The 14,265-nt window shown below is 37.9% G+C and overlaps 1 protein-coding gene across 1 annotated transcript in view; it reads right to left on the bottom strand.

Moving 5' to 3' along the window:
- Positions 1–9,379: 9,379 nt before the first annotated feature.
- Positions 9,380–14,265, bottom strand: part of gabra6b (gamma-aminobutyric acid type A receptor subunit alpha6b) — a 35,966-nt gene continuing 31,080 nt past the window's right edge. The window contains exon 10 of the mRNA XM_044221993.1: positions 9,380–12,908. Within this exon, the coding sequence (XP_044077928.1) occupies positions 12,896–12,908 (13 nt within the window). The 3' untranslated portion in view covers positions 9,380–12,895. The remainder of the gene's footprint in view (positions 12,909–14,265) is intronic.

Consider the following 14,265-nt stretch of genomic DNA (forward strand, 5'->3'; position numbering starts at 1 on the left):
TCTCTCTCTCTCTCTCTCTCTGTCACTCTCTCTCTTCCCTGCTGTAATCCTCACATGAATGTTGTTTGCCTAAATTGCAGTGTCAGGACAATATTCAGTGTCAGGACTCTGAATGAATGTGGGATTTAGGTGTACAAGTTTGTGGACAGGAGCAGAGTTTAAAACATACATTGTTGGACAGCTGAGCAACCAGCAGTACTGTTTAGTTGTAAGTTGTCGGGTTTGTCAATAATGTTTGAATACAATACAACCATTTAGAGATGAAGAGGTGAATATATGTCGTAAATACAGCCATTGGACAAATTAACAAGGACATATTAATGCAATCCTGTACAATAGCCATGCAATACTAATACTAAAATTCAATTATTATGATTAATATTTAATTATTCACTTTTTTTAGACTGTGTCAGACACTGTGACTCAACTCTGGTCAGTTTGTAGGCCACAGTTTGTGGCAGTGGAGTAATGGATTGTATCTTATTGTAAGGTCAGCCTTTTAATTTGTCCACCAATGTATCCTGTCATGCCTCCAGTGTGAGTCAGCATGTGTGGACGAGGGGTAAGACACAGACACTGTAGGATCACAGAATCAAAAATAACAAAGTCATTTTTTATGTTTTTATTTTTTCTGTTAACACAGTGTAAGTTGAAATTGTAGGCACAACTTCACCCACCAGCAAGATGTCTGGATTTTGCAGGCAACACATATGAACATTTGTCAGGTAATAAAGATCTAACAAGCATTTCTTTGATTGCTTGAGTTGTTTCCCCCAATTTATCCAGATAAAATACCTGATAGCACGGGCTACACTGTGATTAGTGAGGTGAGGTGAGTCCCCACAATGTGACTCTGTTTACAGACTTTTGTCACCATAATGTGATTACACACACACACACACACACATACACACACAAGCACGTATTTTGGGTCGCCCATGTCCAACGCCGTAACTGACTGTGATATTCTCTGAAGTTTCCTCTGCCACCTCCTCCAGCTTGTCAGCTGTCTCACAACCACAAGTGTTTCAGGCTCAATTCATCACATTTTACAGCAAACCTCTCATCAGTTTAATGCAGTCATGACTTGGAAATGACCCGCTGATTTTGTGTCTGCATTTTCTATTCCTGTATGCACCTACACTTCATTTAAAATGTAATTTCCAGGCATTTTGAGTGGACTGTAGACTAAATAAGAGGTAAGGTGTTTCACAGTTTCCTTTGTCTTGTATGTAGCCTAAAACAAACACGGAGAGATGTGTTTGGAGCCAATATGTGTTCATCAGTAATGCCTTGTTTAAATAAGATGGTTTTGATTAGAATTTTGTTGGCTAGTCGCCCAGGCCACAGAATTGCATCTATTAATTTCTACTCATAAAAACTTGTCGTACAAACTGCAGCAACTTCATTATTAAAGTGTAGCCTTCAACTCAGATAAATTTGTTACAAATGCAATTCTGTTACCCTGGTGTACACTGGCTATTTGTAATACTTTAGGTTTAATTAATTGAAAAAGGATTTTGCTAATCTGATATTTGTGAGTTGTACTCTCACAATGAAATGTATGAAACATGAAACTCTGGGGAGCAGATAAATGAAGACTTTCCTCTCTACAACAGTACAGAGTCTTGTGCAAAAGGCATTTGTGAAGATGGTGAGAAACACTGCAAGAACCAAATAACAAGACTGAATGTTGCATACAATGAGAGCTATTGAGTGTCTGGAAAATATTGCTAGGACAAGAGTAACACGAATGAAGAAACAGATGTGTACTCGTGAGTAATGTGTTAGAGGAGAGTACAAGCCTGCAGAAGTTGAGATGTGACCTTTCACCTGCCAGCGTGGGAGACCCAGCCGTTGGTACCCTGCCATTTTCTCTACAAGCTCCAACTGACCTCTTGCGATAAGTCAAACTTGGTTGCTATGGTATCAAGAGGAATTTTAATCATATGCTTGGAGATGTTGCTGTGTAGAGGCTTTAGAGAGACCAGTTTAATGCTGCAAAAGTGAGTAGAACAATGCTTTGTTTAAAGTGGGGCCCAGGTGGTGGTGCATGTTTCTTTACATTTTGTGTAGTGATATTGCAGTGAATACTATTTAGCCATGAATATACGCTATAAGCCAAATTAATTAAATATATATTTCAGCAGTGTTTTTATTGCAGAGATTTTGCACTCTGAACAAATGCGAACAGCATCCAAATTTCTTCCTTCCACGTCTGGTTTAGGCCATGCCCATTTCCGGTGTAGAGCCAAATACAGATCCAAATTCAGATATTATTGTGAAATAAGCAGAGACAAATAGTAGCTAGCGTCACACCCCTTTGTGACAACATGAGGCGCTCAGCCTCTTCTGTACCAGGCCAATATATTTCCATTTGATTCTCTGGGTATTTGCCTGAAAATACAACACTGGCAACACGCACTCAAAACTTTGGAGATGCACTGTATCCTTATAATCTTGTTATTACTATAACTTTCTTATTTGATATTTCTAAGGATTTTTATCTTTTTGAAGTTTAAATTTTAAACTAAATTTGACCAGTTGATCATATTAAGCCACAGGGTATGTGCCACTGTGTTAAAAAAAAAACAATGGAACATTTTTCGCATTGTGACTCTGTTTTTGATCTTACATTAAAATTCTCATGGAGGCTCCTCATCTGTCCAGTGTGGTGTTTCCATTCCAAGAGCATGTGAAACGCTGGAGTGTGTCGAAGGAGGTTGTTCGTCACTGATTCTATGGTTATTTTTAACCATCCCCCATGTGCAGGTCTAATCAGAACAGGATGTTCCTCATCAAATTAACCAGGAAATATATTTTCATGAACTGAGACTTGGTCTGTACATATAGCCTACCGTGATGTTCCAGACTAAGGTCAATTAAACAGGAGGGTTACTGGGGCTAAATTCAGATCAGGATTTTACAATTTTCCCAATAATAGCTTAGAATCAGAAGAGGTTAAGCTCATTAGTTATTTCATAATCGGGCAATAACCTACAGACAAGGTCCCATTTGAAACTAATGAAAAGTCTGTGCTCAATTTTTTTATTTCTTGTTTTCTCCTTTTTATCTTAACCAAAGATATTCCTTTTGACTTTTTGATTAAGATCTAAGTCTTGAGTTTAACTTTATATTGTGTCAGTAACATTTATTTTATATCACGATTGTGTCGAGACTAGAGCTCATGGTTTTCTCATAGATTTAAAATCATCACGTCATGGGAACAGAGTATATCAATTATTTTCCCAAAAACTTTCAGGGAAATCATTTATTCTTGCCATAACCTAAATTTGACTTTTAAACACAGATCTGCAGACAATTAATCAGAAAAGGTCCTGTAGTCTCATTTGTGTATATATATGTATGTAATTATATAAAATATGATAATACAACATAAATTTTGATGTCCATCTTCTTTTAAGGCTGAAAGCCCTCTGCACTCTGAGAAGGCCTGCCTGTCTGATCAAGTCACCTGTGCTCACCTGCACATCTTATTTGTTGTTAAAGTTTGCACCGTACTGGGACTGACATGAATTGAACATAATGAACATAATTCTGTCACAGGGGTGAACTGTTCTGCCATTTTAGCATGAAACATACATGAAAAAACAGCTGCAAACTGAAAGGTTAAGCTTAATCACTGCATTTTAAGTCTATAGTATTTCTGACAGTTGCAGTAATGAATTTTGCCCAACATTTTAGTAAACCACACTCCTCTGAAAATATAAAGTATGGTTACATTTCCATCATGTCATTTCAGTTTTACTTCCTATATTCTACCAGTGTAATCACATTTAGCAGATACCCTTCCTGCTGATGTGTAAGCAGTATTTTCCTCTTGCAGCACCCTAAGATTTTGGAAGTTTTTTACTGGACTTTATTATTTGTAACTTACAGAAGACAATCCACAAATGTGTACCATGATACACAAATATCTCACTAGCCACAGATGTGGATTTTTTTATTTGTGATGTGTAAAGTCATATCCACAAAAATATAGAGCGATTTGCACATATGCATAACTTACTCTGTAAATATGTATTTTAATTTCACATAAAAATAACAGAGGTTTTACAAATGTAAATAGTTTCACCACAACAAATACATGTAAAATGATATTTCCGCATTTGTGGATCCATTAATACACTCAAAATGGGTTTTGCACATTTGTGGACTTTTGTCCAATTTGTCCCGCAGTCAATCGACGCTGGACTCCGCTCTGATTTTCATCTCCATCTAAACTTTTGTGTACAAGTGTATAGTTTACTTTTGAATAGTTTATCACAATGTACTTGTTTTACATTTATATTTAAGTAAATATGAGCCTACCTTTTGAGAATTATGTCTTGTAGTAAACAGTCTTGTATGAACAAAGTATAATTAAAATTATGGCATAAGTGTTGTCTTTGACTTGTTTGTTTCCTAATTTTAAAGACTGCACTAACCCTACTTTTCTGAATTTATTAGACAGTTGTAGCTGTTCTGTTATTTGCCTCTTGCCACTACCATATCCGCATTAATAGAGGCTGGCCAGCTCTGCTGACGGTCCCTATTGAATTAACTGGTGTTATTATTATTGTTGTATTTCTTAATAAAACTGCCTTCCCATGCATTAAAATGCATAAATTTGGCACATAGCTTTATTACCATGCCAAAAGACATCTGCTAAAGTTTTGGGCAAATAGTTTTGATGATAGTGCTACAGCATTAGTCTGAAATTTAAAGTGTTTTAAATTGAATGTATGAATGTTGAATGTATTGTGATACACTATTAAGTACACTGTTTGAATGAACTCAAAGTCAATTTTAATCAATTAGTATTTGTTTGCACTAAAAAAGTAATTTGCGGAGAGTAGCAGGCTGTCAAGTAAGCAGGAGATGATCCTGAAGCACAAGGACACAAACGTTGGTTCAGGCAAAAAATACAAAGAGACCAACTTAGTATTAACTAGGGCCGGAGTTTAAGTGCTGCTGGACTGGAGCTGATGGATGGCAGGTGTGTAGGCAGGCAGGCAGGTACTCAGGCAGGGAGAGACAGGAGCACCACGGCCACAGCACAGACACACATACACAGAGAGAGACAGACAGAGGGGAAGACAGGAGACACGAGGTAAGGGGAGAAAATGTGAGGAAAAGACTGGAGTCAAGGCACTAGCCATGACAAAAATATACTATAAATTAACTGAAATTCAGTATTCCTGAGTACATATATATGCTCACCAATGCGCTTCGATAGCGCTTTGATGCGGACTGAATGAATGAGGAAATGAGACACAGAAACTCAGGGTTTGTTGAAGAGCAGGCTAGGTTCACAGAGTCAGTTGCCGTGGTAACTGATCCAGAGCTTAAGTTACCTTTCTTTCTGGAACTGAAAACCCAGAGTTTCTTTCAGTTTTCACGAAACCCATTATCTGAAACAGGGCCCCAAACTTAAATAAACTTAATGTAAACATCACTTTACATTGTTGTGTTAAGACTATTTACATTTGTAAAATAATTTTTGCATGAAATCAAAATACGTTTTTACAGAGAGAGTTATGGCATTTGCAAATCACTCTCTGTATTTTTGTGGATATGACGTTACACATCACAAATAAAAAAATACATGTTTGTGGATAGTGAGATATTTGTGTATTATGGTACACATTTGTGGATTTTTTTCTACATATTGCTGCGGTAGAAATTGTACAAAAATTCACAAATGTGCAAATGTGTAAATATCACTTTACATGTATATGTTTTGGTGAAACTATTTACATTTGTAAAAACTCTTATCTCTGTGGATATGAGTTTACACATCACAAATAAAAAAATACATATTTGTGGGTAGTGATATTGTGATATTTGTGTATCATGGTACACATTTATGTATTGTCTTCTGTGGGTTACAAATAATAACGTCCAATAAAAACTTCCATATAAGATCGGTTTAATTTCCATGTTTGTGAAGTAAAAAAGTAAAAAAGAAATAACACATTTATGTTGTCATCAACCTAAAGAGCAATCTCTCCCTGTTCAGAATTATTTTGCAACAAGTGACAGTTAGAAAGTCACTCCAGCTTTAATGAGCTTCTTCAGAACTCATTTACATTTCAAACAGTGACACATTGCATAATATCATGCACTAAACATTGAGATTTTCTACTGGGGTCAATAAAAGATAAACTGAATAAGGACCACAACAGCCTCAGTGGATCAACACTCTTCAAAACACACCAGGCCCATGTTTTTCCATATATTCAACAGCTGAAATATGATATGCCTGGTGATAGTTCCATTCAAGATACTCCACATGAAGTGAAACCTCCTAAGCATTGTTTTATGTACTGTACTGCCACTAAGCAGCAAATGGAATTGGAGATCTGTGTGCATGACACCACATTACATCCTTCAGAGGAAAAGGAGATGGAACAAAATTAAATGAGACTCAGCCGGCACCTCCACACAAAACACCACCGCTAGTGTGTCTGTGGCTCTGTCACACAAGGAGAGAAAAAGAGTCTGAGTATGTTTCCCATCTGTGTGACACTCGTTCTGGGTTATTGGGTGGTTTGTGCCGTCGTGTTTTGTTCTCGAGCACCAGCTCGGCATGTCAGGCATGAGAGAGCTGGAGTTGTGCCCCTTTTATTTATTCATCTTTTATCTGAATCCCATACCCCCCTCCATCTTTCTATTATATCTCACTCCTTCTGGTTCTTTCCACTATCCACCTCTCAGTTTATTCCTGACTATCCTCTCACCTCTCCATCTTTGCACCATTCCTCTCACCTTCCTCTTTCTGCCCCCTCCCTCTCTTCCTCATTCTGTCTCTCTATCTTCTTCTCTCCTGGGTTGACAGTGTGGAAAGTTGATGAATCAGTCTGCATGTGACAGTCTGGCATTTGAGTGAATGTGATGTGGTTAATATGGTGCCTGCTGACAGCGCTGTGGAAATCGTTCACAGTGGAGGAGCACTGAGACACAGCTACTCTTTGGCCCAGTTACCCTCAACCACTCTGCTTCTAGTGTGTCTGCGTAGGGGGGAGCATGTGTTCACTTGTGCATGTGTGTGTGTATTTTTGTGTGTGTACAAACAATTTTGCCTGGGGGTCTAAGGTCAGCGGAACAAGCCGCCTTCCTTTTTCTCTGCCCACACATGTCACCCTTGCTCTAACAGGTACTCTTCACCATGACAGTGAAATCCAAGGAGCTCCACTGGATAAATTAAAGTGATACTCACATCCACCTCTTGTCACGGTGCTGGGCTTTAAGGAATCAAAGTAGGTGCTCACAAAACTCATGTTACATGTTTGCTGTGGCTATGATAATTTCTAAAGAGATGGATAACTTTGGGCGTGTTTCACAGTCTAAACTTTTGCCTGCCAAAAACAAATGGCCTGCTTGACTACACAAACTGAACTAAACTGAAAATATTTGATTTACAGTGACACTGTAAATCTAATATTACCTTAACTTGAGCATTACATTAATGTTTTGAGACTTTTTTTTTTGCCTTTGTTGTTTCAGGTATACTAGAATTTGTCATTTTTCAAAGTTTTTGTTTTTGAATTCCATGAAAGGTGGTTTCATTTATGTTTTATTTAGATTATATGAAAAACAAATAACTATCAAAAAAAAAAATTCCCCTGAAGAATCACTATAACACCCTTTCAACTGTACTTATATTCCATTATTTTATTAAATTTAATAAACAAATAGTACAGGTCTTACATACTGAATAGATTTATTCTTAAATGATTAATAAACCTTGAGGCCAAACGTTATGCAACATTATTGAGACAATCTTTATTTTCTTTTTCATATATTTTTGGCGACATTTTTATGCCTTTAATATTGATTTGACAGAAGAGCAGTTACAGGAAATAAGGGGGGAAAGAGATGGGGAATGGCATGCAACAATGGTCCCCAGCCGGACTCGATATTGTGGTTCATGGTTGGCACTTTAAACCCCTAAGCACTGACTGTCCAGCTCAAATTCACTGTGCATGTTTGGTAATTATTGATGAGTTGAATGTCAGTTTTTGCATTGGCATGAATCTGTGTGCCGTGATTTTGTACATATTTGTGCATACATGAGCATCTGTGTGCATCCTCACATATACACACAGCAAGCTATTTCTACATGTCAGTCTTTGTGTGTGTGTATGTGTGTGGTTACTGTGTGCACTCAAACTGTGATTTTCTCCGTGCGTCTGTAAAAACATATGGTGAGTCAGTGTGTAGGAGTTGAGCGCCAGTGTGTCTGCGGGAGAAGGGAGAGTGGATAGGTAGTGATAAAGAGAGGAGAGAGGATTCAGTTTGTGCACCAATAGGTGGCACTCTACCCTTTTGTGATTGGCTACATTGACCCAGACTAAGACAGGTCTGGAAGCACATGCATTTGCTTTCAGAACGAAACAGGAAGTTGGATGATAAAACCTACTTTTTTTTTAGTCCTGTGGGTATTTCTGCCTGCCGGCTGCTCTTAGTGTAGAGGAATGAAAGAGTGAAAGGAGAACGTGACTGTGGGTGGGGGTGGAGGTTACACCACTCTGGATGGATGAATGTAGAGTTAACACTGCAGGGGTTAGAGACACACTTTCCTTTAGGGCTAAATGCATGCCTTCATGGTGTTATAGGTTAAAAAAAAAGAAATAAAAAAAAACTTCAGCTGACTGGTTTGTGAGTTGGCAGGTTTCTTTGCCTGGACAGCTTTTCATGTTCATATAGCTGCGTAAACATGGTTGTTTGTGTGTATGTGTTTGCAGTGCAAAGTGTCACTGAATGTCAACTATCACTCAGTGTCATAAGCTGTAGTTTACTGTAGTGTAACCCATTCACACAGTAGAACATATTGACACTGAATTATATAAATGTGTGAGTCACTGACCAAACCACATCCCTACAGTCCTCTCACAACATCTCATATCACATTATCACTATGATCATTGGGAGCGGTAAAGGAGTCACACAGCAGCATTCATGTGTGAAATTAGGATTACTGGCTTCATACTGTGTGGTTAAAAGTAACAAATGAAACTGTTTAGATTAAACCATTGTGATCTTCTACATGAGGGTAGACTGTAATAATTATTTCACTATCATCTGTTTAGATGAAAAAAGTTCACGTCATATAATGAAAATTGTGGCAATAATAATAAAATGCCCTGCTAAGAAGGGCAAGAGAGATTGCATCACCACAGACTTACAACAAAGATTGTATTTTCAAAATCCCATAATGAGCAGAGCCTCAAAGGCTACTGTAAAAGACTGTATCTCTCACTTTACAGTGGTAGTTTTATACAAAGTGGGAGAGAGAATATATATATATATATATATATATATATATATATATATAATAATCTAGCTTTATTGAACATAGGAATGTACAATCCTGTGGGAAAAGTGAGCATAGGTTCATTTATTAATGGGGATAAAAGACCTGAATATGCAACTATTGTTTTCTGTTGCAATAAAAACAGGTCATCATCATGACAATAAAAAACTAATGGAAAGCAATGTGTACAAGGAGCAAATGTGGAGGAACTAAACTGCTAAAATACAAAAGTTGTCTGTCATTCAAACCAGTATGGTTAATGCAGTGCAGCTGATCATCAAGCAGGGTCATACAGTTGGAATACAAATAGCAACCTACAGAAATACTTAATCATATTCACAAAATATACACATAAATTAACAATGTAGAGCTTTCATTGTCTTCTAAATTGTGTCCACAACTTCTGGCCAAATGAGAGTATAGAAATGAAGAACAAAAAGGATTAACATTGGCTAAATGAAAAAAATCAATAAAGCCCATGCCTCTGGAGTTAAACAAAATGAAGAAAGGGCGTTTTTTGGCCGCAGTCACCATAGCAATAGACTTCTATATTCTATGGAGTTCACAACCTTCTACATTCAACAACCCTAACAAGCACATAAAGGGTTGGAGGTCATGCAAGTGCGGTTCTCAATGTGGTGCGATGGAGTTGAGCAGCTAGGCCGGGGTCAGAGGGCAGATCAGTCGGGTCACTGATAAAAGCAAACGAGCTCAGTCATATAAAAAAAGCACACACACACTCACGCGCACACACATCCATACAAACCCTCTCACTGCAGTTTATTTCTGTTTGACTATTCGACTGGAGTTTATTCTGTAGAAACACACAGTCACCGCTGGAGGTGGGAGGTCGTTGGTGTTCTGAGGCTCCATTGGGGTTGAGCCAGCAGTTCTGTAGCAGTCTGAGTTCACTGGCAGTCAGGTTTTCCCACAATGGAGCCTGGCATACAGGGCAATTGGGGCTGAAATGCCCTGTCTCATCAGCCTCTGCCTCAAAGACAGAGGGGAGGAGGATGATGAATGAAGTAGAGGAAGAGGGAGGATACAAAGACAGTTCATACAATCTGACACCACTGTTCTTTTAGTCCTCTGGTACATGTGGGGAAAAAAACATGCAACAACAGGCCTTAAAATGAACAAATCCTTTGCACTCCATACATTACAACATTAGGCCATGGTTACATGTCATTTCAAAGTCAACTGACCAAAGATTTAAAGTAGGCTACACTCATGAGTCCAAACCTAGCACATAAGATTTTTCCTGTCACAGACTTGCAATTAAAGTTTGCCTTTTTATCTTTTAGTATCCTGACCCTAAACAAACCTTACCGTCACACCCATTGCCATCCGCAGATATAGTAGAAAGCGACAATTTAAAATCCTTGGCATTGGATGTAATCCAAGTTTTTGCAGAATTGTCCAATGTTGATGTTCTTGTCTGGTGATAGAATTGCTTGTTTACAAACAGTTCATGAAAGCTTTGCAACTTCAGAATATGGTTTTAAGCAATAGATCCCAACCTTGGGGGTCCAACCAGAGTCTATATTGCATTTTTTATTGCATTGCATATATTTATTCTATGTTAGTTTTAATCATGCATTGTTTATTTATTATATCAGTGTTGTTGAACTAAGCTCTACCATGCTGGTTTGTTTAACAAATCAAAGTGCTCATAAGAAATACACATAATTATAACAAATGAAGAGCTTCCAATATTAAAACTTTACAATATTAAAGAACCAGGAAATCATGTTACTTCTTGTTCAATAACGTCTATAGATAGGGCCCTCACTATGTGCAAAACTGAATAAGAACACAGGGGCAATTTACACCAATTGTGCAGCTTTTTAACAAAACATTTGTGTGAGAATTATAATCAAAATCAACTAAACAACCAGAGGAAGTGTACAGTTTTCAAGACTACTATAATCTTTTGGCACAGTGTGCAGGTTTGTCATTTCAAAAGGGTGCCAGTGTTGATAAGAGACACTTTTAATGAGAACATCTTCATGGATGATGAATGTCATGAGGAAGCATCCACACATCAGCTTATATTTAGACACCACATAGCTTTAACATGTTACCCTCTCTACTTAATTGGAAACGATGCATAATAATATGCAAATCCACACTAGTGGATTATTAATGAATATGTTTTGGCATTTCGTATAATTGATGATGATAGGTTTAGGTTTCTATTTTTCACTGCTTTTTAAAAATGAAAACCAGAATCTAGAGCTGTCACCTCAAGAAATAATTGTTATGTTAGCAAATAAAGGTCTAAATCTTCTCTGGGGAAAGATGGGTTTTTGCCAGGATACATAAAGACCTTATTGTATGAGATGCTAGCGAGTACATGTGCAGTCTTTTTTTATGAATGTCTGACATAAGACTGCCACACTTTCCATCCATTGTGTTTACATTCATGGTTGGACTGAAGTGTCTTGCATGTCATACATTTTGCACCTCAAACTAATTCCTCTGGATTACATTTAATGTCTGGCAAACTTAAACTTGAACATTTGTTTTCCCCACAAATTTGCAGAGTCTTCTGTTCCTGTAGGCAGGTACTATGTGTTTCTGTTATTTTTCCTAAAAATGTTACCAGATGGATTACAGCTTTGGGCTTTTGCTAGTCATTAAATCATGCACTGATGTTTCAAATTTAGTTTCTGTCTATAGGAAATTTATGGCATATAATCCTGTAATTGTGAAAATTATGGAAAACATAAAGTGTTAAGTGTGTTTGCATGTGCATGTTTCTCCATCCGCAGTGAGTATTCAACCAGGCCAGTGTATCTGTGGAACACACCATAAAAACCCTTTGAAGATTTTTCTTCACATCCTCTGTACTCCATCAGCAGATGGAAATTAAGCCAATGAACCAAAAAATGTTGTTGCAAATGACTGTAGTGGGGGGAAAAAATGAAGAGTGGAATGAAGAGCTGGGAGTGAGAGAGTTCATGTTAGTCAGTCAGTCACACTGGATCCAGTCAGGACAACGGGTACACTCATTCCGTTGAGTGTGTTCTAAATATCAGGGTAGGGAATGTGTCATTTCAAACACATGCAAAATTACTCTCATGTGTGGAAATGCATGCATGTTGCACGCATACAGAAATAAATACATACAACAAAGTAACGGCTCTGCCTCTGGCTCTGCAGCCTAGCTAGCTTAGCTATTACGTCTTGTCCCATCCACTCCGTCAGGGGATACAAGACAGACACTGAAAAAGTGTTCTAATGTGTAATTTTTAAATATTGGGGAAGTGAAATCAAGAAATGAGAGAGACAGAGAGAGATGTAGTACCTGTTTGAAATGGTTCCAGAGCATGGGGCCCACGGGCAGTGAGCTCCCGGATTGAGTTGGCAATAGGAGCTGGTTCATCTGCTCTCAAAACACTCACTTTCCAAGGGAGTACTTAAAAAGAAATACAATGGCGGCATAAAAGAGTGCTTGGCAAACGTCTGTCATCTATTTATTGTGTGTGTATATATATGTGTGTGTGTGTGTGTCCGTGCAGGTGTATGAAAGTGTGTGTGCATGTGTGATTTCCAGGAAGACGAACTCTTGGCTTAGACGGTATCCCTGTAAGACAGAAAGAAGATAACGAAAGGTAGAATTAGTGAAACAATGGCAGCTGTGTAGTATGTGAGAGACAGGGAGAAATACGGGCACCCTGGTATGCTGTCTAGAGTAAATAAAGGTTTTCTCTTCAAATTATGGATTTTATATTTTATCATATTCAAACATACAGATATATGCATACAGACACCTACACACACACCTACTCCATTTAACATCGGTCCACATCTGCCTGCACACAAGCACAAACGCACATTGGTATGATGTAACAGCTTGCTCTGGCTCAGTCTTGCTGTGAAGGTTGGCATCCATTCCAGGCTGAATTTAAAATTTGAATTTATTCAATCCCTGCTGCCAGTGTTGTTCACAAAGACCTTGTGAAACTCGTCTGGGAACCTATGCCAGGTAGTTCACACCTCCACATCCTCTGCCTGATGTGTTAAAGCAGGAGACACTTTTGACAGCGCTGAGAGCCATTTTCAGCCAGAGAACTTACATGGCTGCTGGCAAAAAAATTCCAGCTTTCTGTGTGTTTTTGGCTGGTAGGTAGGTGGGGAGGCATTCTGAGGTAGGTACTGTGTCCATGTGCTTTAAATGGCTAACGTGGGCCTAAAATTCAGTTAAATTCAATTGATTTGCAAGTCAAAACAATTTCTATTCAATTCCTGTTTGCAGTATCCAAATGTGCTGTATGTTTGTGTGTGTGGCTGTGTGCACTGACATTTAATTTTAGTTTAAACTCATGGTTTACTTTATGTTCCAGTCCAAGAATCTTGTACTGCATGTAGTCACTAACTGGTACATTCAAATTAAGTATTTAACATATGTGTATATACACATGTATGTTTTAGATTGTAGGGTGAAAATTTCAGCAGAAAAATAGGGAGTCTGGCCATAAGCTGAATATTGTATGTTGATTTATGTAGCCATTTGTGTCACCACCAATACTGTAACACTATATGGATGACATTGGTACAAATTGGATTCCTGGATTTAAATGGACCATTTAAAACAGCTTCAATACAAATGTGTATGTCTGTGTGACCATGTGCATATGCATTATAACTAACATTGTAATTTTTCCTAATAGTGCGGGAAGCAACAGCTCATATGAAATGGATGAAGCTTACCATTTTAATTTTAGGGTTTAAATCAGCTAACCACAGCTATTTTTCAGTTTTCTGCTACACATGAATGATAATACAATACAAGGTGTCCTGACATGTATATGAAAATGATACACACATTAATAGATACATACAATAATACATACTACAGTAGCTGGAGGCAAAGAATGCCATGACACAAAGTGCTTATACAGTATATGACTACCTACCATAGCTCTTACTAGATCTGTTTC

Source organism: Siniperca chuatsi, linkage group LG14 (assembly GCF_020085105.1).
Source record: "Siniperca chuatsi isolate FFG_IHB_CAS linkage group LG14, ASM2008510v1, whole genome shotgun sequence".
Taxonomy (NCBI): Eukaryota; Metazoa; Chordata; class Actinopteri; order Centrarchiformes; family Sinipercidae; genus Siniperca; species Siniperca chuatsi.